The following is a 25,857-nucleotide window of genomic DNA, read 5'->3' on the forward strand; positions in this document are numbered from 1 at the left end:
AGGGCTCTGAACCCACTGAAATACCTCATACTGGAAATTTTGTGTGATGGCCAGAAAGGAGGATTAACACCTAGTCTCCTAAGTGTGAATTGATTATTTGTATTTCCTGAGAATGATTAGGTAATAAAAAGGAAATAAAATTACATTATGTATTGTGATTTCTACTGTCTTACATTTTTATTTTAAAATATGGTTCATAATATATTTCCAATGGTTACAAAATATCTCACATGAGTATCTTGTAAAATAGCAGAGAAATAACATTTTTGAAATTATATGACTTACCTCCTACAATTGAATAGCTCAGATGTTCCTGTGGAGAATCTTTGTCTGAACAGTTGAGCTGAATGAAAGGACTCAACAGTGGAATAAATTTGAGTTTCCAAATGTGGTGGATTGCATACAGGAGGCTCATCATTCATATTCTATAAAACATAAATATATTCTATTTCAGGTTATGTCTTAAAAATCTTGCTGTACTTCATAAATTATTTGACTAATTTTAGATGCATTATTTTCAGCTTTATAACTGCTAATTATTTATTGCTCATCACTTACAGTTCATCTTGAATAATATATTTTAGTGTTTCATCACAGATACTTTCTAGTTTGAGGATACTCAGAAGTAAATTCTACATCTTATTTTTAATTTTATGAATGAGGAATTAATTTTTATTTAATAGATGCCTATTTCCTATGTAATAAGGCTAGGACAGATAATCATGACATTCATGAGATTATTGAATTTTAAAGTTAGATTGGAAACTTAGTGGTATAGACATTATTAATCTTTAAATTATTATAGACAATATTAATAATTTCCCTTTATTCCAGAAGATACATGACATCAAGTCTCTTAAACAATATCTCAGGAGCATTCACCACCTAAAAGGAAGCGTATTTCACTATTAGACAATCTTGTTGTTAGAAACATTCACTTTTAATGATTTCAAGTCCTTTTTTTTGCATGTAAACTCAGCATAGATTTTGTTCTAAAGAAATTCACATTCTAGTAGATCATGTGACTTGTTTCAAACATACCGATGATTTCAGCAATTAGATTGACAGCGGAATTATATTATCTTTGGGAATGTTTACATTATTTGACTCTAGATTATAGAATCAAAGAGCCTAAGCTTTGACTTTGATACAAACTGTCTGATAAGCTACTTGCCACCATCTTTCTTCTTCCCTGTAACGGACATTGCTAGTCTATTAAAGTAACTGTTTCATTGATATCTGTCATTGCCAAAACATACGGATAACTCCGTGAGAGTTCCCAAGCATTTTTTATGTTTACAACTAATTCAGACTATCTAGAATTATGGTTCATTCCTAAATTCTTACTATAGTTATGGCTCCTGAAGAATATACACAGTCTCAGAGTTATTTTCAAAGTAATACTCAACGAAGACACTACTAATTTTTCAGAATGAAATGTAAAATCAATCCAGTTTATGCCCTTGATTTAAGAAAATGAAGTGCCTACTTCAACTTATACTTTCCTTACTTTCCTTAGTAATACTTGAGCATCCTTGGGCTCTTCCTCTTTGAACAGTTAGTTTCTTAGAAGCCCAACTGAGAGTGCAGAGCAAATTCCACTGTATTTTTCTCTCCACTGCAGATGCAGCTTGGTTTGCTGGATTGTCTGCTGGAGGCCATAAAGGACAGTTGCTAATATTTAAACTCAATTTCACTATTTAAATACTGATTCCTTTAAAATTAAGGCATTGTTAACCATATTTCCCAGGAAATGACACATCATTAGTCTCCCTCTCTCCTTCCAAGTATAGCTTAAAAAAGGGAAAGATAGCATCTGTTCATTCACAATATTTTTCATAGCTGCTTTTGTAATAGCACATAATAATAAAACAACTAATATTTATTGAATATCTACCTACATTAATACATATACCACACAATAACACCATGAAAAATATCCTGCAATAGAAAGTGAAAACAGACAAAATAAAATGTGCAAGCTCAAACATAAATAGAGAGAACCTGAAGTCAAAACACATAACTCCACAGTCCAAATTTTAACTGGTGTGCTATACTGCCTCTCTACTTAATACTGCTTTCTACTTCACCATTATCAGAGTTTACACTGTTACCAAATGTTCTGCTTCTGTTATGTGCTCTCAGAAAAAGTCTCCTTTATATCTTAAAAGATATTCTGAATAGTGTCACTTCATTGAACGAGGGGCATTTCTCAGTCTTTTAAATGATTGTTCAGTTTCCATGCTCTCAAAGCTGTTTCACATCTAACAAACTCTGGTTTTTCTGTTTTATGATTTCTTTATGTTTAATTTATTTATTTTTTTTTTTTTTGAGACAGAGTCTCACTTTGCCATCCAGGCTGGAGTGCAGTGGTGTGACCATGGCTTACTGCAATCTGGACCTCCTGGGCTCAAGTCGTTCTCCCATCTCAGCCTCCCAAGTAGCTGGCAGCATGCTCTATACCCAATCAATTTAAAAAAACTAAAATTTGTAGAGATGAGGTCTCTATTGCCCAGGCTTGTCTTGAACTCCTAGGCTGAAGTGATCCACCTCCGTTGGTCTTCCAAAGTCCTGGGATTACAAGCATGAGTCGCCATGCCAGGCCGTAAGCTTACATTTTAAATAAAATTCTAAACACTTTCCCCTTGCTGATCAAATATTTTTTAAATTAACCAGCCATACTTGTAACATTTTAAACTGAAATTTTGGTTATAAAACACTTTCAAATCAAACACAGGTATCTAGGTTTGTCTATGAAAAGAAAAATTATTGCCCAGTATTTAAACTAAACTCTCATTTCTTCCTATTTGTTTCTTTCCATTTTATAAGAAAGGAAAAATATGTACATATATATTTCAAGAAAATGCCTGTATAAAACCAGATGTGGAAAAGATATTGAAGGCACAAACAGAAAAACATTGCAGAAATCAATAATCAATGGCTATAATAAGATGTGGGTGGAAGTTACTGTTAAAATACGTTTGTTTATTGTATTATCTTATATTCTGATTTTCCCTGGAGTAGAATAAAAATTTCAGAAAAACTGTTTTCCTTTGAGCTAGAGAGAATTTGCTATTAATATGAACACACACTGAAATCCACTCCATTACTTAAATAACTCTCACGTCCTATAATACTGTTATTTAATTTTATATTATCCTTAAGATGCCCCTCCCCCTTAAGGAAATGATATTTCTTCCATGTAAGGAATGCTTAGTAACCTTTCTAGGAGTAAGCTGAGAGTTCTTCAGATAACTATATTTTTTGGACCTACTGATCTACATAGCTTTCTTGCTTTGCAGAGTGTGAGTGCTAAGTTATAGAGTTTTATGCTATAGATACGTTCATACAAACTACAGATACATTTCACATACAAACACACACACACACACATCTATATCTAATGGCTGAGATCCTATGATTACAGAACAATCAAGCTGTTTTAAATCCTCAAAACTGGACATTGGCAGGGTTCCTCACCTCTACAACTTTGCATGATGTGTCTCTTCACAGAAAATTCATTTTACCACTCATTTGCCCACTGGACTTACTCATTCCTTCACCTTTTCCTCTCTCCTCAAGTATTCATTTGTGAAATAAAGCAGATATACTGAACTACTAATACTACTGATTGGAATATGCAGCAGGTCTTCCATAAACAATATATTATAAGACAATATATTATTTAAATTTCAATTGTCTCACACTAAAAAGTCATAGAATAGCACTTACGACCTCTAATGGCTTGATTATGGGGGTTCTAGCATAGTATCATCACTGTAAGCATAGTGTCAATTTATAAAGAAGCAATGAGAATTGTTTAAGAACAAGCACTTTATGGTTATAAGAACAAGAATTATTAAATGGGAAGAGCATGAGTTAGTTAATTGAATTGAAATTATCCATGCATTTTCTTATGAAGCTTGTTACCTTTAAAACTGAATCCATATCAATACTATGCAGCCATAAAGAAGAATGAGTTCATGTCCTTTGCAGGAACATGGTTGAAGCTGGAAGCATCATTCTCAGCAAACTAACATAGGAACAGAAAACCAAACACCGCACATTCTCACTCATAAGTGGAAGTTGAACAACAAGAGCACATGGACACAGGGAGGGCAACATCACACACCCGAGCCTGTTGGGGGTTGGGGGGGCTAGGGGAGCGAGAGCATTGAGACAAATACCTAATGCATGCAGGGTTTAAAATCTAGATGACGAGTGGATAGGTGCAGCAAACCACCCTGACACATGTATACCTATGTAACAAATCTGCATGTTCTGCACATGTATCCCAGATCTTAAAGTTAAATTTTTTAAAAAAGGGAATCCATATCTTTAATGAGGACTCAACAAGCCTAAAGAGAGTAAAAGCATTATTAAAAAGGATAAAGTAGAAGGACAATATCCTTAGTGAGTATAATAATATTCGTTATCCAGAAATTGTCAAAAGACTTTCAAAAATATTTATATGATTATTTATGGCTTTTATTTATTGGTGGCTTCCAAGTTCATCTCTTGACCTAATTTTCTAGAGCTGTAATTTTTCAACCATCTTTTTGCCATCTCCTCTATATTTTTGGACTCTGAGAACATGTTGGAAGGAAGAATTATTCCTTCTCCAATATCATTATGACTACCCTTTAAGCTAGTTCTTAACATTAAGCACTAGGAGACTCTGCCAGTCTTGAATCCTCAGTTCCCATTTCTGAGGTGCTGTGTCTATGACATGGGCTTTAATATATTATGCCAATGTTGCTTGCCAGAATTAATCTTGGCAAAAGACCATGATTTCTCTAACTGAATCTCCAGTTACAACACAATATAGCACATCTACGTTTCTAAATGTTCCCAATTAAAATATTAGAACTATTGGTCTGTGGAAAATTGTTTGATACAAATCTACAAGAGAGAGAGAAAGTTTTTAGCTATTTATAAACTTTAAATAATTGGAATTATTAAACTTCTGGAATGCTCATACTCTAAAATTTTGTTACATTTATTTATTAAGTAAATTTCAATAACTAAAACAAACAGCCAATTTATCTGGGATATTTTTAAAAACTGTTCCCTATTAAAGAGACATAAATTAAGTTGGAATTATCTTTAATAAGAAAAAGATTTTAATTTCTGTATTGTTATATACTAGCTAATATATTATAAATTTTTAAATATTTATTAAAGAAACCAAAGCTATCTATATTTTATTTTTAATACATGATCTCAATATAGAAATTATAATTTTAATATTATTTCTTATTATTTTCTTCTTGCATTCTGGAGATAGGATAGATTTTTTTAAGTGTAAAATTTGTGTCAATTATTAGAATACAAATAAGATAAACTTCTGGACAATTTGGACAGCTAAGAGCCATTTCCTTAATATAAATTTCAGTTAAATGAATTATTTTACATGAACGCTTAGTAGAGTTGAGCCAATTTTTAAATAATAACATGCCAAGCGAAAATGGACACTATATACTGTTTCCTATTACCTGAAGGAGGGTAGTAGTCATAAAATTATGAAGCTGAGAACTCACTCTACAAGAGGAAAGTAAGAGCCTGAGTACTTGTAAATAAGACATTCTCTTGCAGAAATGTTTAGAGAAAGTGTGAAATTTTTATATTTCTTTTAACATGATAGACAATTATTTGTATAAATATTCAATGCCTATTAGGAGTTCATGGACAGACAAACAGGTTTATATATTACCCTTAGTGTTTTAAAATTTTGGCCCTCATAGATTAACAGACTAAATGGTGATAATTTGGGCAAAACTCTTTGAATGTAATATTCTATAAATTATATCACATATAAGTTGGTGACAAGTTCATGAAGCTTTTATTTTGGTCTCTACCTATATATTTACCAACTATAAAAAACAAAATGGAATTCTGAATTTCCCAAATCAGGTAAAATTAGTAAATTTTTCAGTTCATAAAATAATCAACTCTATTAAAGAATCCCACTGTATTTCATGTTATTTTTAACTATATTTGACACCAAATCTCTCAAGAACAAACCCATCTTCAAACGTGAAGAATACTTACTATATATTATAAAGATTACAAACACAATCACTTTTAAATTTATACAATACTAATTTAACATAAAATGATTCTTTACATTTTTGTTAACATAAACTAGTTTGCTTATATTCTTGTTGAAATTAGTACTTAACCTGGGCAACTTCTATTATTTACAGTGATATGATGTTTTCGTTTTAACTAGAACTTTAATAATCAACATTAGAGTATGCCATAGCAGTTAAGCTCCAGGAGTTTGTTTCTATTTGATAAGATAGAACTGGAAACATGAAACAAAAACGATGTGCCAACTCCAGTGTTACTGTTAAAGTTCAGAAGACACAGTGATAACAGTTAAGAAACAGTTTATAGAAGACTAACAGGCAGTAACATTCAGAATTTACTATAATGTCATATAAATATTTTTGGCTTGTTTACATTTTGAATAATCAGACAAAAATTCTCTAAATTTAGGATTTTATTATATATATTTTAAAATAAATGTATATGCCGTTATTAATTAATGTAAACTCAAATTATTTTATTGACTTTGAAAGGTAGAAGAAATTTAGAGATTTTCTAGATTAGAAGTCATCAACTGGGCTGTACATCAAAATTTGTGGGGCCTTTAAAATGTAGCTACTCAAATCTTAACTATTCATGTCTTCTTCCCTATTTAATTTATATATATATGGAACTGAAGCCTCATCATTTCAAAACACAGTTCAAGTAAAAGTGTTTCAAAACACAGTTCAAGTAAAAACACCGAAAGGCATTTCTTTTTCTATTGGCATTTATGCTTTTGCACCTGTAGATGTCTCTATCTTTTGGTACGTATATGCATACTTATATATGTATTTATATACATATCTATGTATATATAATATTATACCTGTTATATTTAGATATATATTTGTATATCTATATTTATATATGTTCATTTATACTTGTACATATATTTGCACATATATAATTACATATATTTATAATTGTGTGTGTGTTTGTGGTTATAGACACATATGCACATGAGGGGATACTTGGGGATACCAGAGCATAAAATGCTAATTATAATACCTAATTATGTATGTTTAAGACATGGACAGATGAGTGAGGGAGATGTCTTCATGTAAAGGCAAGATAAGTGCTTTTTCTTGTTTCAAAACAAATGGAGAACAATATAGTACATTTATTATTCCTATAAATGAGAATAGCTGTGATCTCTGGTGAAGAGCATAGTCTGACTTGGAAAGGAAGGAGATCCCAGAAGGCATTTCTGGTACAGTGGTGCACAATCAATCAAACCAAAGAATTCCCAAGTTCCTAAACTGGACATTGGTAGCTTGATTGTTTCTGTTTGTCAATGTAACATGCTCTCTGCTAAATAAAAAAATCATAAATGTAATCGCAGTATTACATTTGTAGGTAATTGTACATATAATCCATAATATAAAACTACCAAACATTAATAATGTGTTTGTACACTTTTTAAATATTGTTCTAGAAATTGTGGGAAAACATAATACCATATGGCAATATGTCTAACTCCAAAAAATGAACATTGTAGTTGTGAGATAAAACATTTATATATTAAATCTTTAAAAAATTCTGTATGCTAAATCAATCACCTGAGAGTGTTTTAGGTTTTTAGAGCACAGAAAGAGACAGCAGTTAGAAAAGAATTCTTACAGGAAGTAGAGGAGAAATACAGTACAGAAATTCATCTTCAGCTAGAAAAAAATTACAATTTATTATTTTCTTTTTTGCCATTATAAACGGCCAGATAAGAAAACCTCAAATCCTTTCAAAAATTATGTTTCCATTTTAATTTTACTAAATAAATGTATGTCCAATTGTTGGTTAATGTAAGATCCAATTTATTTCACATAATTTGAGTATAAGAATTAAGTTAGAGATTAGTCTGTTTTTGAATTGTCTGTTCCGGAATTATCTGAAATTCTTAAAAATTAAAAATACCTAATTTTCCAAGGATTCTAATTTTGTAGGCCTATGATGGGTTCCAACAATTTCTGTTTTGAGCAAGCTACTCATCTGATTGTGATGTGCAGAATGTGTAAGATCACTGTTTCAATGAATTGTCCAATAAATACTAAATATGGTTGAGGATTTGATGAAAAATTCCAAGTCTTTGCAGTAGAGTTCAAGATGCAAAATGATAGTTACAGATTCCTAAAATGTTCCAATTCCCCAATTAGATTTAGGTTCAAGTATTTCTATTTGTTATATGAACTTTGTATTTGCCTTTTGTAAAGTGACAGATTTTCCACTATAAACTGTATTTTGTGAGTGCTTTATGGCTTTATTTTTTCTAACACTAGTATGATGGATTATGTATGATTCATTATATGATACAAGTCATGATTCAGTTTTGCAGACTAATAATCTAAATCAACAAGAGCTATACTAGCACTACTACTATTCATATGATACATTTCATTTAGTTTACATGAAATTTCAGTAGAGCTGTAAAGTTAACAATTTATTGTCCGCATAAATGTAGCTCTTAGATTTGGGTTCCCATTTTTACTAAGTTAATGAGAACTAAATTTTTTATCTGCGTGGAGAAAATGTTTAGGTGGCAATTTAAAAAAATCATCTGGAACATGCACTTAAATATCTCTTTAAATTTTATATATCAATATATTTTTTTAAACCTTTAAAAATCTCAAGTGGAAACTCAGAAAAACATGATGATGCTCATCAGATAAAAAGTTAAGAACAGTGGGGGATAATTCTTTAAAATTTGTAATCAAAATACATAATTTTTACTCTAAAATATTCTTAAGTGCGTTGACTGTGTGCACCAGTGATTTCCAAAGAGCAGGTTGTAGTACTATCACCAGCATACATTAATTGAATTAAAGTAATCAAAAAGTCTATTTGAGAATTTTGCTTTTGATGGTAATCAGATCAGCAGCTCTGAAGGGCTGTACTGCTACAAATAAAAAGGTTCTAGTAAAATATTATGATTAATGTGTACCATGGGATCTATAGAATTGACATTTTATGGTCAGGAGAAATTTTTTTTAAAAAAGAGAAATTGCAACTCAAATTTGCAAGTAAATGATAAAACTGGCCAGTGACTTTATCAGCACTTCGATCCTGAGGTTCAGATTTGAAGCAGCAGGAAATAAGATAGCTGAAAACCAGGTACAAAAGGCTGCTTGAAGATTACAGTAGTTTTTAATGGGTAATGAGCCCTGTCTCAAAACAGAAGCAAAAGGTAAGTTCTTTTTGGAAGAAGGCATCCTCAGCTTTCACTCCAGGATTCCCATTAGATCACTCATATATGAATCAAAACCAAAGATCTCATAGAGGAAAATGACCCATTAAATGAGCATTTGCTAATACAGTCAATAGGAGTTTAGGCCTCTAAGTGCTTCATATATTTAAATTATTAAGAGATAAATATAAAATGTTTAAAAAGTAAAACATAGACTATCAGGAAAAAGAAGCAAAGACTATAAAAAATGATCCAAGCATATTTAAAAAGAATTAAACGTAACTTTTAGAAATTTAAAAAAAAATGGTTTAAAACAATGAATAGGTTAACAGTAGACAAAACGTAGTCGGTGAAATAATCAGTAAATTGGAATGTAAATGTAAAGAAATTGCACAGAATGTAGTACAAAGAAATACAAATAAAGAGGAATGATTAAGAGAAATGGAGAATCAAATGAGAGTGTCTCATATCTAATTGGTATCCAAGTTCTAGAGAATAAAAAGGAAGAAAAATATGCACCATTTGAAAGCATGGTGACCATATATTTTCAAGAACAGATAAATTCACATATATAGAAAGCAGAATGTACTTCAAACAGTATATCTAAAAATGAATCTATCAGAACACATCATAAAACTAACACTAAAGAAGAAAAGATGTTAACAGAAGTAGTATTTGCAGACTTCTCAATGATTGCTACTATTAATTTGTGTTAATTACATTATCTTTCAAGAATATTTAAGATAAAATATTAAATGAAATAAAAAATAGTTTATCATTACTATTCCCACATTCTAAAGGCATTTATAAATATTTATTTGAAGAAAAGAAAAAATCATCACAGAAGGAATGTCTGAACTTGAAGAAAGAAGGAAAAGCAAAGAAGTGGGGCAATGGGTTGGTACATCTAAACCTACAACTTTCCATGTCTGCTTAAAATCAATGATAATAAAAATAAGTAAATAGTGTTATTAAAAATACAAACACTGAATACATATTAATCATATGTATATCAAAGAGACAGAGGTAATTTAAGTATTTTAAGATTTTGAAGTTGACTGGGAGAAGCTTTCAATATTTAGTACGAATGTTTGTTAAGCTTTTATACCAGTTTTCCAATTATTGTCTTTCAGCTTTAAATCACTCTTTTTGCCTTGATTGTGAAGCTGGAGTGCTCTAACTTTTGAACATTTCTCTTTACTAAGTGATATAGTTCTAGGCTTTGTGAATAGAGAGTTCTGGAGTTACAGTACCAAGCAAAACCCTCAGAAGTATGCCTCTCTTCCAAGTTTCAATCCTCCTTTTATTATAATCATTATATATATATATTTATTTATTTTTGTCATGGGATTCCAGTAATCCTCAGACAGCGTCCTACCCACTATCCGCTCACATTCCCCACCTAGCAGCTTCCAAGTAACTCCAGGAAATGACTTCCACTGGTAGTTCCACCTACACCCTCAGGCATGCTCTCAGAGCAGCATTGGTGGGCTGCTTTCCCATCAGTGGACTACTTTCCTGGCAATGCCAGCTGTGTCTTCAGGATACTCTGTCTGTTTCTAAAGACCAGTTCAGGCCAGAGCCTTCTGGCAGCTTTCTTTACCATGAAGAGGCTGCATGTTCTTGTAGTAGCTACATCCTCCTCCAGCAGTAATATTCTCAGCCTCAGAGAGGGAGGCCCTCTCCTAATCTTACAGTGTTTTCACTGTCCTTTCTTCCTGAGCCTAGAGTTAGTAGCTATTCTTTTATACTTGCTATTTTTGGAACACTTAGTGTTTTCTTATAGCACCTTTGTAATTCATTACAATTTATTAGTTAAAACATCTTTATATTGAATTTTAAACTGTATATTATTTTATGGTCTGCGTTTTTAAATTGGCAAGTTGCATTTATTTACATTCATTGTGGTTGTTGATATATTTGGATTGACTTGTATAATCTTACTTGTACTTTTTAAGTAAAATTCTTTATATTAAATTTTGCCTGTTCAAATGAGTAAGGCTTTTGTCTATTTAATGAATTCGTTCTGACTGGTTCAAGAAAAATTTTCAAGGTGACCACTAATATATATATATAATATATATATAATATATATATTATATATATATTACATATATATTATATATATATTATATATATATAATGTATTATTTTGAAACCAGTGGAGGGAAAGAACAGAAAACAATTCAGTGTACTAAAAGAGAAAAAAATTAAGAAAAGGAACAATAGACAAAGTTTTTAGAAAGTACAGCTAAGATCATAAAAGTCAAATTTGGATATATCAACAACCACAATAAATGTGAATGTACTCAGTTGCCAATGAAAAAAATACCACAATATTGAGTTTGAACATTAGACTACAGAGTTATACAAAGAGCTTTTTACATAGCAAAAGTATGAGGACACAGAGAGGTTGAAAGTAAAATGAAAAAGGACAGATAGTTGATAAATACAAATGGCAGGCCAGTATTAGGTATAAACAGCATTCATATATTAAAGAATAAAAGAAATGTGTTCATTTAAGCAAATAAGCATAGTTTAAACAAATAAGCACAGGAGGAGATGCTCAACATGTTATTAGTCACTAAGGAAATGCAAATTAAAACCATAACAAGATACCACTACACATTTATCAGAATGACTAAAATAAAAATAGTGACAACACCAAATGCAGGCGAGGATGTGGTGGAACTGAATCACTCACACTTTGTTGATGGGTATGTAAAATGGTCTAGCTGCTGGACCAAGCTTGATAGTATAGTCTTCTTATTTTTAGTTTATTTTGTTTTTGGTTTTCTAGTTTCTTGAGGTAGTAATTTAGATTATTAATTTGAAACTTTACTCATTTTTAGCATTTACTGATATGAATTTACTTTCATGTACTGTTTTAGTTGCATCCCATACTCTGATAGTGAATTCATATTTACACATTGAAGCATATTGATGATAAATGTTTTAAAATCCTCCTCAGACAATTCCAAAATCAGATTCAACTCAGTGCTGAAGTCAGTTGATTGCTTTTTCTCATTCCACTTGTGATTTTCTTACTTCTTTGTATTACAGGTGATTTTCTATTGTATCTTGAATATTTTCTCTTATATAAAAAGATTCTGGGTCCTAGTTAAATTGTTTTGCAGCAACAGCTGTCATGTTTAGGTTTAACACACGGGCATTGCTCACTTTCGTGAGCTGTGTTCCCAATGATTAGTTTAATTATCAGATGCTTTGCAATGTTATTTCAGTCTAGTTTGTATATCTGGTGCCACTGGGACTTTTGCTGTTCACTTTGGTCCTTTCTGAGGTGGTAAAAAGGTTTTTCCCACTGGGTGTCGCTCCATCAAGAGGTGGATCTGAAGTCCACAGGGACAAAGTGTCTTTCAAGCCTGATGACTCTGTCTGCATCTTTCTAGTTACTCCCACTTGCCCCAGTGTTTACTGGTGGAAGGGAGGAGTCACAGGCATACACAGATAAAGATGCTTCTTTGACTAGGCACTTTTTATGTTGAAAAGCATTGCTTTTGCCTTTAGGAGACATAGACCACTTTCTGGGCCAGGTCCTTGTTGTACTGAGAATTCCCCCTTGCAGTGTCTTCTGCTGTCCCAGTGTCCCTAGGCAGTGGAGGAGAATCTCAGGCCTATGAGGTTGAAAGGTATCCCAGGGCTGGCCACTTATAGTGGTTGCGTGTCTTTTGCTTGTTCAGCTTACCTGCCTTGTTGTCTCTCTGTAAGAGATCTAGTCGCAAGAGAGCGCTTCTAAGAGCTGCTTATTGTTGGTGAAAATCCTGATTAATCCTCAATTTTTTTGGACATTGCTGACATTGTCAGAAGGATTCCCATTCCCTCCTGAGGAGAAATGAGTACTCTGTAGGCTGCCTTCTGTTCCTAGGTTGGGCTCAGGAAATAAAGTCTGGCTTACCTTCTCCTGTTGGGTGGGAAGACGTGAGGTGATATGCCAATATATTGTTCCTCAAATCCTGGGGTTCCAAGAAATAATATATTCTTCCCATCTTTCAAAGTTCTTCCTAGGTTGCTTCTTGTGTTATTTCCAGGGTTCACAGTTTCGTCTGGCAGGAAAGCAGGGAGAAAATGGACTATGTGATCTTGACTGGAAGTTAACCTGCTCTTATTGAAAAGGTATTTAATAATTAGTCTATTCCTAAAAACTCCAAGACCAGGGAGAAGGCAGAGGTCATAGAACATTATGGACCTTAGGGAGAGAATATTAATTTGCAATTGGTTCCAGGGTTCTTTTTATCTATTTAACTATCTTAACTTTTACAGACATTCACCAAATATTCAATAATCTTTCCTTTCTCTGGAGAAAAGGGAATAAAAAAATCTTTGTTAATTATATTTTTCTTTAAAGTCACAATAAGATTTTCCTTCAAAAAGTTTAATTACACATTATTGTGACAAATGACATATGCTGTGCTTACCAAATTTTTGTGAGACATCTTTATCTCATTATTGTCAGTTTATTTTTGTATGGTACCATAAAATATCTGCTCAACCAGTGAATCTGTCTCAAATGAAATAATGGATCAACGAATTAATCTCATCATTACTGGTTATTTCTGTCATAAGGAGACTATAAAAGGGACATTAATACCCCCCTAGCTTGACGCAGACACTTTTGTGTGCAATCCCACACAATCCTGCTTGGGGCTGCAAAGTAAAAAGAAATTCCACAGAGGGCTGAATGCAGTGTGGTAATATTCAAATTTTACATAATGTTGTTTGAGTTGAAAATAAAGAGGTTACTAAACAGTGCTCAAAGAAATCAGAGATGACACAAACAAATGAAAACAACATTCCATGCTCATGGATAGGAAGAATCAATACTGTTAAAATGTCCATACTGCCCAAAGCAATTTAAAGATTCAGTGCTATTCCTATTAAACTACCAATGACATTCTTCACAAAACTAGAAAAAAACTATTTTAAAATTTATGTGGGACCAAAAAAGAGCCCAAATAGCCAAGGCAATCCTAAGCAAAAAGAAAAAAGCTGGAGGCATCATGCTACCTGACTTCAAACTATACTGCAGGGCAACAGTAACCAAAACAGCATGTTACTGGTATAAAAATAGACACATAGACCAATGGAACAGAATAGAGAGCTCATAAATAAGGACATACACCTACAACCATCTGATCTTCCACAAAGGTGACAAAAACAAGCAATGGGGAAAGACTCCCTATTTAATAAATTGTGCTGGGATAACTGGCTAGCCAGATGCGGAAGACTGAATCTGGATCCCTTCCTTATACCATATACAAAAATCTACTCAAGATGGATTAAAGACTGAAATTTAAAACCCATAACTATAAAAACCCTGGAAGACAACGTAGGCAATATTATACTGGACATAGGAAAGAACAAATATTTTGTGATAAAGATAGCAAAACCAATTTCAACAAAAGCAAAACTTGACAAATTTGATCTAATTAAACTAAAAATCATCCACACAGCAAAATAAACTATCAACAGAGTACACAGGCAGCCTACAGAATGGGAGAAAATATTTGCAAAGTATGCATCTGACAAAGGTCTAATATCCAGCCCCTATAAGAAACTTAAATAAACTTACAAGCAAAAGATAAACAACTCTATTAAGAAGTGCATAAAGGACATGAACAGACACTTCTCAAAAGAAGACATACAAGCAGCCAACAAACACTGAAAAACTGCTCAATATCACTGATCATTAGAGGAATGCAAATCAAAACCACAATGAGATGTCATCTCACACCAGTCAGAATGGCTATTATTAAAAGAAAAAAATAACAGATGCTGATGAGGTTCCCGAGAAAAGAGAACATTTATATACTGCTGGTAGGAGTGTAAATTAGTTCAGCCATTGTGGAAATAAGTGGGGCAATTTCTCAAAGAACTTAAAACAGAATTACCATTTAACCCAGCAATCCCATTACTGGGTATATACCCAAAATAATATAAATCATCCTACTATAAAGAAACATGCACACATACGTTTATTGCAGCACTAATCACAATAGCAAAGACATGGAATCAACCTAAATGCCCTTCAATGGTAGACTGGATAAATAAATGTGGTACATATATACCATAGAATACTATGCAGCTATAAAAAAGAATGAGATTATGTCCTTTGCAGCAGCATGGATAGAGGTGGAGGCCATCATTCTAAGCAAACTAACACAGGAACAGAAAACCAAGTAACACATGTCATCACTTATGAGTGGAAGCTGAACAATGAGAACACAAGAATACCAGGAGAAGAATAACAAACACTGGGGCTTACTTAAGGATGGAGTGTAGGAGGAGGGAGTGGATCAGGAGAAAAATCTATCAGATACTATGCTTATTACCTGGGTGACAAAATTATATGTATGCCAAACCCCCATGACACACAGTTTACCTATTATAACAAATTTGCTCATATACCCTTAACCTAAAATAAAAGGTAAAAAAAAAGAAGTTTGAAATTAATATATGCCTAATTATGAGGTTTGTCCTGCCCCCATTGTTTCATTCTTCTACCTGCCTTCAAGATATCATTATCATACCCTAAAATCCTTGACTTGACTACTACACAATGTGTGTATGTAACACAATTGCACATATACTGCATACATTTGTACAAATTTAAAAATAATACCATCATCAAATATAACCTTCATCCTGAAACAAGTATTCAAAATTGTCTTGCTTTGTTTTAACTTTATAACTTTACAAAGTGTCTATAATGATGTTTGTAATCTTTTGGTACTTGAATTATTAGCCTAATCTTCCCCTTTAATTAAGTCATTAAAAAAATGAATAGCAGATTGCTAGGTCCCATGCATATTGCTGGGTGTTATTACTGGTCATTTCACCATAATTTCTTCATTTTGACAACTGCATTGCTATTTACCATTGTTTTTACACAACATCAAGATCTTGGGTATTATTTTGTATGGTAGGTGCTAATTTTTAATAAAAATGACTTATCTAATGAAAGAAGGCCATAGCATAACAATGATGACAGTGAGTCATGAATGTCCAGTTTTGTGTACTTGAAGTCAACTTTATGAATTAAATGAAAATGTCCTTTCAGGCTTTTGTTTCCAAAAATCTGACAGAAGCCTCTTTGTATTATTCAGAATTTTTCAGAGAAACAGAACCAATAGGATATGGGTGGGTAGGTAGATAGATAGATAGAGAATTGGCTCACATAATTATGAGAGGCTGAAAAGTCCCACCGTCTGCTGCCTTTAAGCTGGAGAACTAGGAAAACTAGTGATATAAGTCAGTCTCCGACCAAAGGCATGAGAACCAGGGTTGAGGGGATGGGGTGGAAATCTGCTGGTATAAGTCTCAGAGTCTGAAGGTCTAAGAAACAGGAGATCTGATGTCCAAGGTCAGGAGAAGATGGATGTCCCAGCTCAAGAAAAGAGCAAGATTTGCCCTTTCTCTACCTTTTTTTCTGCTCCGGCCCTCAATGAATTGGATGACATTCACCCACATCAACAAAGGCAGACCTTTACTCAATCTACGGATTCGAATGCTAATCTATTCCAGCAACACCTTCACAAACACACCCAGAAATAATGTTTTACTAGCTATCTGGGCATCTCTTCGACCAGTCAAGTTGACAGATAAAATTAATTATCACACTCTTCTATTACAAAATACCTGAAATGATAAATCTGAGCATACAGAATTGAATTTACAGGATAGAAGGGGAAGTTTATAGATGTCACCCATGGAGAAGAAACTGAAAGCCAGAGCAACAAGAGTGCAAACTCACTTTGCATGGACACTAGAGGCTCAATTTGGGCAGCTTTGCACATGGCCCAAACGGTAAAAAGGCCTGCCATTTATGGTTTGCTCAGGGATCATGGGACGCTAGGCATTGAGACTGTGTGAGACAAGAAGTTAAAACTGGAAAGTCTGTGCAGAGTCACAAGTCATGAAAGCTGGTACTCTCACTGGGACTAGAACTACATACATTCCACAGCAAGAAAGATTTCTCAGCCCAGAGATCTGGTAAGGAAAATCAAAAGTTCATTTAGATAAATTAAAGTCACAAACCTGTGTTTGTTCTGGTACAGAGTTCAAATTTACCTTATTTTCATACTGCGGAAATCCTGATGAAGAGATTAATAAAAAATTTGATTCAGAGTACACGGTATTCACAGAGTGCAAGACAGAAATAAAGGCAAATTTGTTCTAGAGGGATAATTTTATGAGCTAAAATCAATGGGCTTTTTATTTTTAAAAATCCCTATAAGTGCGCAAAATGGTAAAACAGAAGTAATCGTCCAGGAAATAATAGGACTACCTAAAATAGACAATAAATATAAGTATATTTGAATTATACTTATTTTATATTAAGTAAAATTTTAAATATTATAAACCACAAGCAAAGCATAAGGCCATATGAAAAATATAAGATTTGATCAAATGTCATTATTCCTGCCTTATAATTTGGAAATTATAGTAAACACCATGTAACAAATATTTTTATGTAAGGACAGACTTTATGTTAATTATAGTTTATGATCTCACTATTGAACTCTACTCTGCCTTAATAATTATATTATAAACAAATGCAATAAGTAATTTCCCAAATACAGACAATATGGCCTGTCAAGTATCCCTACATAGTGGGAGGCTCTCTACAACTTAGGCAAGATAATTTTGCTACCATTCAACAGCTTTATTTGAAGGAAAACAAACACTAATCTGAACTACCATATAATACAGGAACCAATGAAAGTAATGGAAAGTAATGATCTCTTTCTCTCTCTTTTGAAAATGGGTTTAGTTTGCAAGTAAGAAGTCAGGGTAGCCATTTGTACAAAGGTTTGCTAAGAAAACCAGAAATGGTACTTGAATTATTACTCAAATCCTCCCTTTTAATTCGGTTGTACTTTTTGGAAATTAGTTTGAAAGACTGGAATATATCCCTTAACTGGCATAATGGGATTCAAAAATCATTCCTTTATTATGTTTTTCTTCTTAGTTTATGGGATCAGTTTTCCATATGGTATTTGTAGTACTTACAGGAAAGTTTGTATTTTGGCTTTCTCCCTGGTAAAACACATGTTCTTGAGTTCTCGGAATCTGATTGAACATCCTCTGTCTCAGAGGATGCCCAAAGGCTATTTTTATGCTATCTCTGGGGTTTATACATACACAGCCTCCAGCCAGAGGCTGGACTTTAATTACTTTAACTTAGGAGGGCTTTCCAGCTGAGGAATTGTGGGTGGGCATGGACATAATTTCCCTTTGTCTCTTTTTCCCCCTCATACAGACTCTTCTTTTTAAACAAAATAAAAAAGTAATAATAATGCTTCCCACCCTTGCTTTCATCCTGGCTTCTAAGATTTGCTGCATTAGAAAAACACGAGTAAAGTAGTAAGGATTAAACAACATCATTAAAAATCTAAGCAAATTCATATTCAGGTTCAAACAAATAACAAAAATAAATCTAACATCCTTCTGGCTTTATTTCTGCATTTTCTTGTTTGGGCCAAAGAAGAAAAGAGAAAACTGAGAAAGAAAACTTGCATGTGTATATGTATCCAATGTTGTTGTCATCCTAATGTTCAGAGTCTCATGAGAAATCTGTTTCCCTTGCAAGTGCAGTTTTATGTCTGACACACAGCACTAATATATTAAGATGGTATGAATGCTGACAGAAAGCAAAATGGCACTGAAGCCAACACAAAAGTCTCTGCTAAATCATAATCTGGAATTTCCTTTGTTATGATCTGGCAAATTTCCCACTATCAAACTGGAGTAAAAATATAATACTACTGGGGATTAACCAGTATTAATTTGTCCAAATCTTTTCCATGCCCCTTAAGTTTCCAATACTATTTATTTATATTCAGCATATGGCCTTGTCTACTTTAATGAATTAATACAGGGCATTCCAGATTAAATCCCCTAATTTTTATCCCCTGACATAAAGGTTCAATGACTGTCCATTTAAAAAAAAAAACCACGTATCTATCATACTTTACCTTTTACAGGCACAATTTATCAAGTAAGCCTCATAATCGCTCTAGGAGTTAGATGGGAAACAAAACATTGTTCCTATCTGATGAGTAAGAGAACAGAGATTCTGAGTAGTAAATGGCTTGGCTAAGTCACCAGCCTGGTGAATGAGCAAACAGGTGCCAGCCACAGGCTTCTGCCTACCAGCCTACACATTCTTGAGTCAGAATTTGGGGTTCAAATTTTGTCTCCATGGCAGTTCCTAGACAAGGAACCTCACAGTTACTTTCTTGTAAAATAGAAATGAAACCTTTTTATCTTTTATATTTTTGTAAGAATTAAAGGATATGTTCTATACAAAGTATTTAGAACAGCAACTATATGGTATGTTGTTAATAAATATAATTGTTTTTATTTTTTCCCTAGAAATAATTTTTTCATCGCTTTGTAACCTTAGTACCCCTACTTATATTCTTTTTCTCATTATAGTCTATAAATATCCTTCCTCCTTTAAATACTGTAACTTACTCTCTACCTCAGATCTTTTCTGTCTATCAACATTTTCAGGATTCTTTATTATGCATGCAAAAATGAACATTGTTACTCTAAGTATCATCTTTTTTTTTATCCTCTACTGACTCAATTTTTTTCTCTCAAAGAACCATGCATGAATCATGTAACTTTCCAGCTGGAAATGACCTTCCAATTCATCATCTTTGTTTCACTGATTAGGCACATAGACCACAGAGAAGTTACCTCTTTGTGCAAGAAAAAAGGCACCACCTAAGAAGTAGAATGAAGCCTTGAAACCTAGTCAGGTCTCCTATTGGGAGGGAACAGTGTACTCTTTCACACTCCCACACTCGTTCTGCCTCCACTTATACACTCAATTATCCATCAATTTTTGCCTTTTGGATTTTAGCTCCACTACTCTTCTAAAAAAATAGTAACTTTTGGCTCACTCTCTGCAGAATATAAAACCCTTGACTTCCTTTTACACCTCCAGTTTGCAATAGAATGCACAAAGTTGAATTTACATTTTAGTTCTGATATGCACAGGAGGCAAGAGGGTGGGGTCCCTGGTGAGGGCTCCACCCTCAAGCCTGGAAACCCACGGCCCTAAATAAGAACAGGCATTCCTGTTTTCATGTCCAAATGTTGCCTTTTCCAAGACCACTCTGGCCACCACACCCCTATCCTGTACCCATATAAACCCCAAGCTCCACTGGCAGAGCAGCAGAGCAGCACAGCAGAGAAGGAGAGAAAAAACAAAGAGCTGAACGTGGAGAGGCGAAGAGGCAACTGAACGTCAGAGACTATGGATAGACGTGGCTTAACTTCAGACAACACGATTTTGGAGAGAAGCCCGGCCAGAGGCAACCAAGCTTCAAGAAAAGATTATCTTCCCACTCCATCCCCTTTCCTGCTCCCCATCCCACTGAGAGCCACCTCCATCACTCAATAAAACCTCAGCATTCACTTTCCTTCAAGTCTGAGTGACGTGATTCTTCCTGGATCCTGGACAAGGACCCAGGTAACAAGAGGGTAGGGTGAAAAAGGCTGTCACCCTAACTCTCCACTGAGCTGGTTAACACTTAGCTGCCCATGGATGGCAACTGCTGAAAGAGCACTGTATCACCCCTAGACACTGCCATGGGGCCGGAGCCCAAAGTGCTCGCCCTGGCTCCAGCACCTGCTCACCTGCGTGCTCTCCCTCCCATAAAGGGTTTGAGTTAGAAGCAGCCAAGCAAATGAGCCACACCCCTGTCACAAGTCCCTCGAAGGGGTTAGGGAACTCTCCCATTTCAGTTCTTCTGTTAAAATGTACCAAATTTTTAATTCTTATATTACCTACTAGAAATGCTCTACCAAACTCTAATTTCACCCTCTTTTCTCAAATGCACTTCCACCTTTGGTGACTGAGTTCTCTCATTTGGCTTCAATCATAACATCACTGTAAAATCATTTTATAAAACTGATTAATCAATTTAGTGTATATTTTTTGAACTCCAACTATGAGACAGGCCCTATGCCACAATAGAAACTTTACAGGCTAGTGGGATTCACTGGTGTGCTGGTACTTAACAACTGACTCAACCCCCTCTCCAAAGAAAAAGAAGTCTCTAATCCATAGTTTGCCAAATTCCATGATGTAAATATTTTTAAAATATTTAAGCTACCAAGGTGTTACTAAATGAAACGTTGGGAAGAGACACTAATAACAAACATTTGCAATCCAGTATGAGCTCTTTCCAACATGCCAGTGAACTTGTGAATATTCAATGGAAAAATCCAAGTAAACATATATTTATAAACTTCATAAATGCTGAGTCTAACTTGGACTTCTTTCACAAGTACTTGCAAAGAACCTAGGTTAATTTTCCATTACAGACCCCCAAATCCTCACAATATTCATCATACATTTGTTTTTCCCTTTGCAGAAAAAAAGCACTAAAAGTGTTACTACAGATATTACTGAAAAGAAGCCATTCTTTGATCTGTGTGCACCTTTTAAAAAAATTATTAAACTTCATTTGTTAGAGCAGTTTTGGGTTCATTGAGCAGAAAATAGAGAGTTACCATATACTTCCTCTTCCCATACATGCACAACCTCCCCACTATGGATACACTGCACCACAATGGGACATTTGTTGTAATCAATGAACTACATTGACACATCATTACCAACTAAAGTTTATAATTTACATTAGGGTTTACTCTTGGTGTTGTATGTTGTATGGTTTGGGGCAAAAATATGACATGTATCCACCATTGTAGTATCATACAAAATCCACTACCTAAAAATCCTGTGTTCTCCCAAGCTAAATCATTCCTTCTTCTCCCAAACCCCAGAAACCACTGATATTTTTACTATATTTATAGTTTTGAATTTTTCAGAACATTATATAATTGGAATCATATAGTGTGTGGCCTTTTCAGACAGGCTCTTTTCACTTAATAATATGCTTTTAGGTTTCCTCCTTGTCTTTTCATGGCTTGACAACTCATTTCTTTTCAGTACTGAATAAAATTCCAATGTCTAGATGTACCACAGTATATTTATATATTCACCTACTGAAGGCCATTTTGGCTGCTTCCTCATGTTGGCAGTTATGAATAAAGCAACAGCAAATATTTGTATACAGGTGTTGTATTGACATATATTTTTAAGTCATTTGGGTAAAATACCAAGGAGCACGATTGCCAGATCATACAGTAAGAGTATGTAAGAAACTACTGCACTCTTCCAAAGTGGCTGCATTGTTTTGCATTCCCAGAGCAATGAATAAGGGTTCCTGCTGCTCCACATACTCACCAGCATTTGGTGTTGTCAGTGTATTAGAATACTTTTCATCATTCTAATAGGTTTATCATGATATTTTATTACTGCTTCAATTTGTAATTCCCTAAAGATACATGATATTGAACATCTTTGCATATGGTTACTTGCCATCTATCTATCTTCTTTGGTGAATTACCTGCTCAGTCCTTTCCTCATTTTTTATTCTGGTTGCTTGTTTTCTTATTGTTGATTTTTAAAAGTTCTTTATATATTTTGAATAACAGTCTTTTGTCAGGCATGTCTTTTACAAATACTTTCTCTCACTGTGAGTTTTCTTCACTTACTCTTGATATTGTAATTCATAGTAAAGGGAAATTTGATTTTAATGAAGTCCAGATGATCAATTCTTTATCTTCATGTATCATTCCTTTCATCTTGTATAATATCTAAAAATTCAGTCCCATCCCAAAGTCCTCTAGGTTTACTTCTATGTTATCTTCTAGGAGTTTTACAGTTTTGCATTATATATTTAGAGCTATGATCCATTCTTAATTTTTTGAGGAAATGCATAAGGTCATTGTCTCAGTTCATTCCTTTGCATGTGAATTTCTGGTTGTTTCAGCATCGTTTGTTAAAAAGGCTATCTTTGTATTGCTTTTGTCAAACGTCAGTTGAGTATACTATGTGGGTCTATTTCTCGACTGTCTATTCTGTTCTGTTATTCTGTCGTATATTCTTTCACCAGTACCACACTGTCTTGATTACTGTAGATTTATAGTAAATTTTGAAGTCCCATAGTAGTATCAATCTTCTTTCTTCTCCAATAGTGTGTTGACAATTCTGGGCCTTTTTCCTCTCCAAATCAACTTTAGAATCAGTTTGTCAATATCCACAAGATAAATTGCTGGGCTTTTGGCTGAGATAGCATTGAATCTATAGATCAAGTTGAGACGAACTGGCATCTTAAAAATTTTGAGTCTTCTATCAATGAACATGGAACAACTCTCCATGTAGTTTTTCTTCAATTTTTTTAGAGTCAGTTTTGTAGTTTTCCTCATATACATCTTATACATATTTTGTTAGATTTATACCTAAGTATTTCATTTTTAAGGGTGCTAATGTAAACAGTATTGCAGTTTTAATGTCAATTTCTACCTGTTTGCTGCTGATATATAAAAGAAAGCAATTGACTTTAATATATTAAACTAGGCTGGGCACAGTGGCTCACACCTGTAATCCCAGCACTTTGGGAGGCTGAGGCAGCCGGATCAGGAGGTCAGGAGATCAAGACCATCCTGGCTAACACAGTGAAATCCCGTCTCTACTAAAAATACAAAAAAAAATTTGTCAGGCATGGTGGCGGGTGCTCGTAGTCCCAGCTACTTGGGAGGCTGAGGCAGGAGAATGGTGTGAACCCGGGAGGCAGAGCTTGCAGTGAGCTGAGATGCACTTCAGGGTGGGCTACAGAGCGAGACTCCATCTTCAAATAAATAAATAAATAAATACATACATAAATAAATGACATATATATATATATACATATATATAACTAGTATCCTGCAATCTTGCTATAATGGTTTATTAGTTCCAGAAGTTTTTTGTCTATTCTTTTGGGTTTTTTTACATAGAAAAATATGCCATCTGCAAACAAAGACAGTTTTATTTCTTATTTCCCAATCAGTATACTTTTTAATTCCCTTTCTTGTCCTGTTGCCTTATCAATGATGTTGAAAGCAGTAGTATAAGAAGAAATCCTTGCTTTATTCCTGATCTTAACAGGAAATCCCAGTTTTCCACCATTAAATATGATGTTATTTGTAGTTTTTTGTAGATTTTAAAAATCAGTTCAAAGAAGCACTCCTCTATTCTTGGTTTGCTTAGAGATTTTATCATGAATTAGGGTGGATTTTATCAAATGCTTTTACTGCATCTATTGATATGCTCCTGGTATTTTTCTACTTCAGCCTGGGGATTTGATGGATTATATTCATTGATTTATATATTTTGAACCAGCCTTGTATACTTTGGATAAACACCAGATCATGACATATAATTATTTCTATAGACTTTTGGATTTGATTTGCGAATATTTTATTGAGGATATCTGCATCTACTTTCATAAGAAATATTGGTCTGTAGTTTTCTGAATAGTGTCTTAGTCTAGTTTTGATATTAGACTAATTCTGGCCACATGACACCTTTTTAAAATAAATAGATAAATTGTACCTTTACACAAACAGAACACAAAATTCTTACAAAGTACTTCTGACAGCTTTGTCCAGAAACGGAACCAGCTTGCACTGTTTGTAGTTAAAAACAAGAGAGGTGCCTGCATATTAACATGACTCAAAATAAGCAATACGTTTATGGTTCTGTGAAATTACTGCCAATTATTTTTGCCCCAGTGAGGTTACAGCAAGGGTCAGAAAACTTCTATTTACAAGGAGGCATATGGTTGTGGGTATAATACTTTGGGACAATAGTATTTTCAAAATTTGACAAAAATTTGTTCTTATAAAAGAAAAAACTTTGTCATTTATTTTATCAGTAGGTAGATTCTAAATGCATCATAATATTGTTTTGGGTAGAAAACAAAGAAATGCAAAGCAATCATTTGTCTGTTGTCTTTTTTCTTTTCTCTTTTTTGGGGGGAGAATTAAAATTTGCAGTCTTAAAAGCAAGACCAGGTTCCTTACTTTAAAAGGTCTTAATGTTAGTCCGGTATTAATAAGACATTCATCCTGATTTTGATACCTAATTTATAAAGATCCAACCTATTTCTATTTCCTTTTATCTATCTTCAAATTGGTTCCCTTTCACTACTTGAAGCCTGAATCATAATTTCACCTAGGTCCTATTCTATACTTGCATAATCAAGTTCAAAACCTCATATTGATTTTAACTGTTCTTAGTCTTTTTTTTTTTTTTTATGTCAGGATTCATTTAGTTACAAGTTTCACAAACCTGGCCTCTTTAAAATAAATTTTTTCTATCCTCCAGAGCATTTTGCTTGTGACTCCTTTTTGGCCCATTTGCTTTGTACTATAGTTATGTGTAAGTGAATATTAACTTACCCGATAGACTGTACCTTGAGAGCATATAATTTGGGGATGTTATGTCTATTAAGTTCTAGCCACTGTATTTTTCCTCTTTAAATTTGTTGAACTAAAATATGACATATAAAATAGATACATGTTGTTTTGAAAGTAAATAATTTTTTTGTCTTGAAAAAGACCAATTGAGTGTTAATGTGAATGTAAAAAAATATAAAACAATTAGAAAAGTCAAGTAGATATTGATGGTCTTAATAAGATAAAAAAAGAGGAATCAGGACGTG

General features: G+C 33.6%; 1 protein-coding gene across 1 annotated transcript in view; it reads right to left on the bottom strand.

Moving 5' to 3' along the window:
• Positions 1-399: 399 nt before the first annotated feature.
• The window catches only part of LOC107976085 (desmocollin-2), a 46,060-nt gene continuing 20,602 nt past the window's right edge, over positions 400-25,857 (bottom strand). The window contains exons 4-5 of the mRNA XM_016958590.3: positions 13,185-13,332; positions 400-425 (exon numbers count right to left, since the gene is read on the bottom strand). Coding sequence (XP_016814079.1) covers positions 13,321-13,332 — 12 coding nt within the window. The 3' untranslated portion in view covers positions 400-425; positions 13,185-13,320. The remainder of the gene's footprint in view (positions 426-13,184; positions 13,333-25,857) is intronic.

Source organism: Pan troglodytes, chromosome 6, assembly GCF_028858775.2.
Source record: "Pan troglodytes isolate AG18354 chromosome 6, NHGRI_mPanTro3-v2.0_pri, whole genome shotgun sequence".
NCBI lineage: Eukaryota > Metazoa > Chordata > Mammalia > Primates > Hominidae > Pan > Pan troglodytes.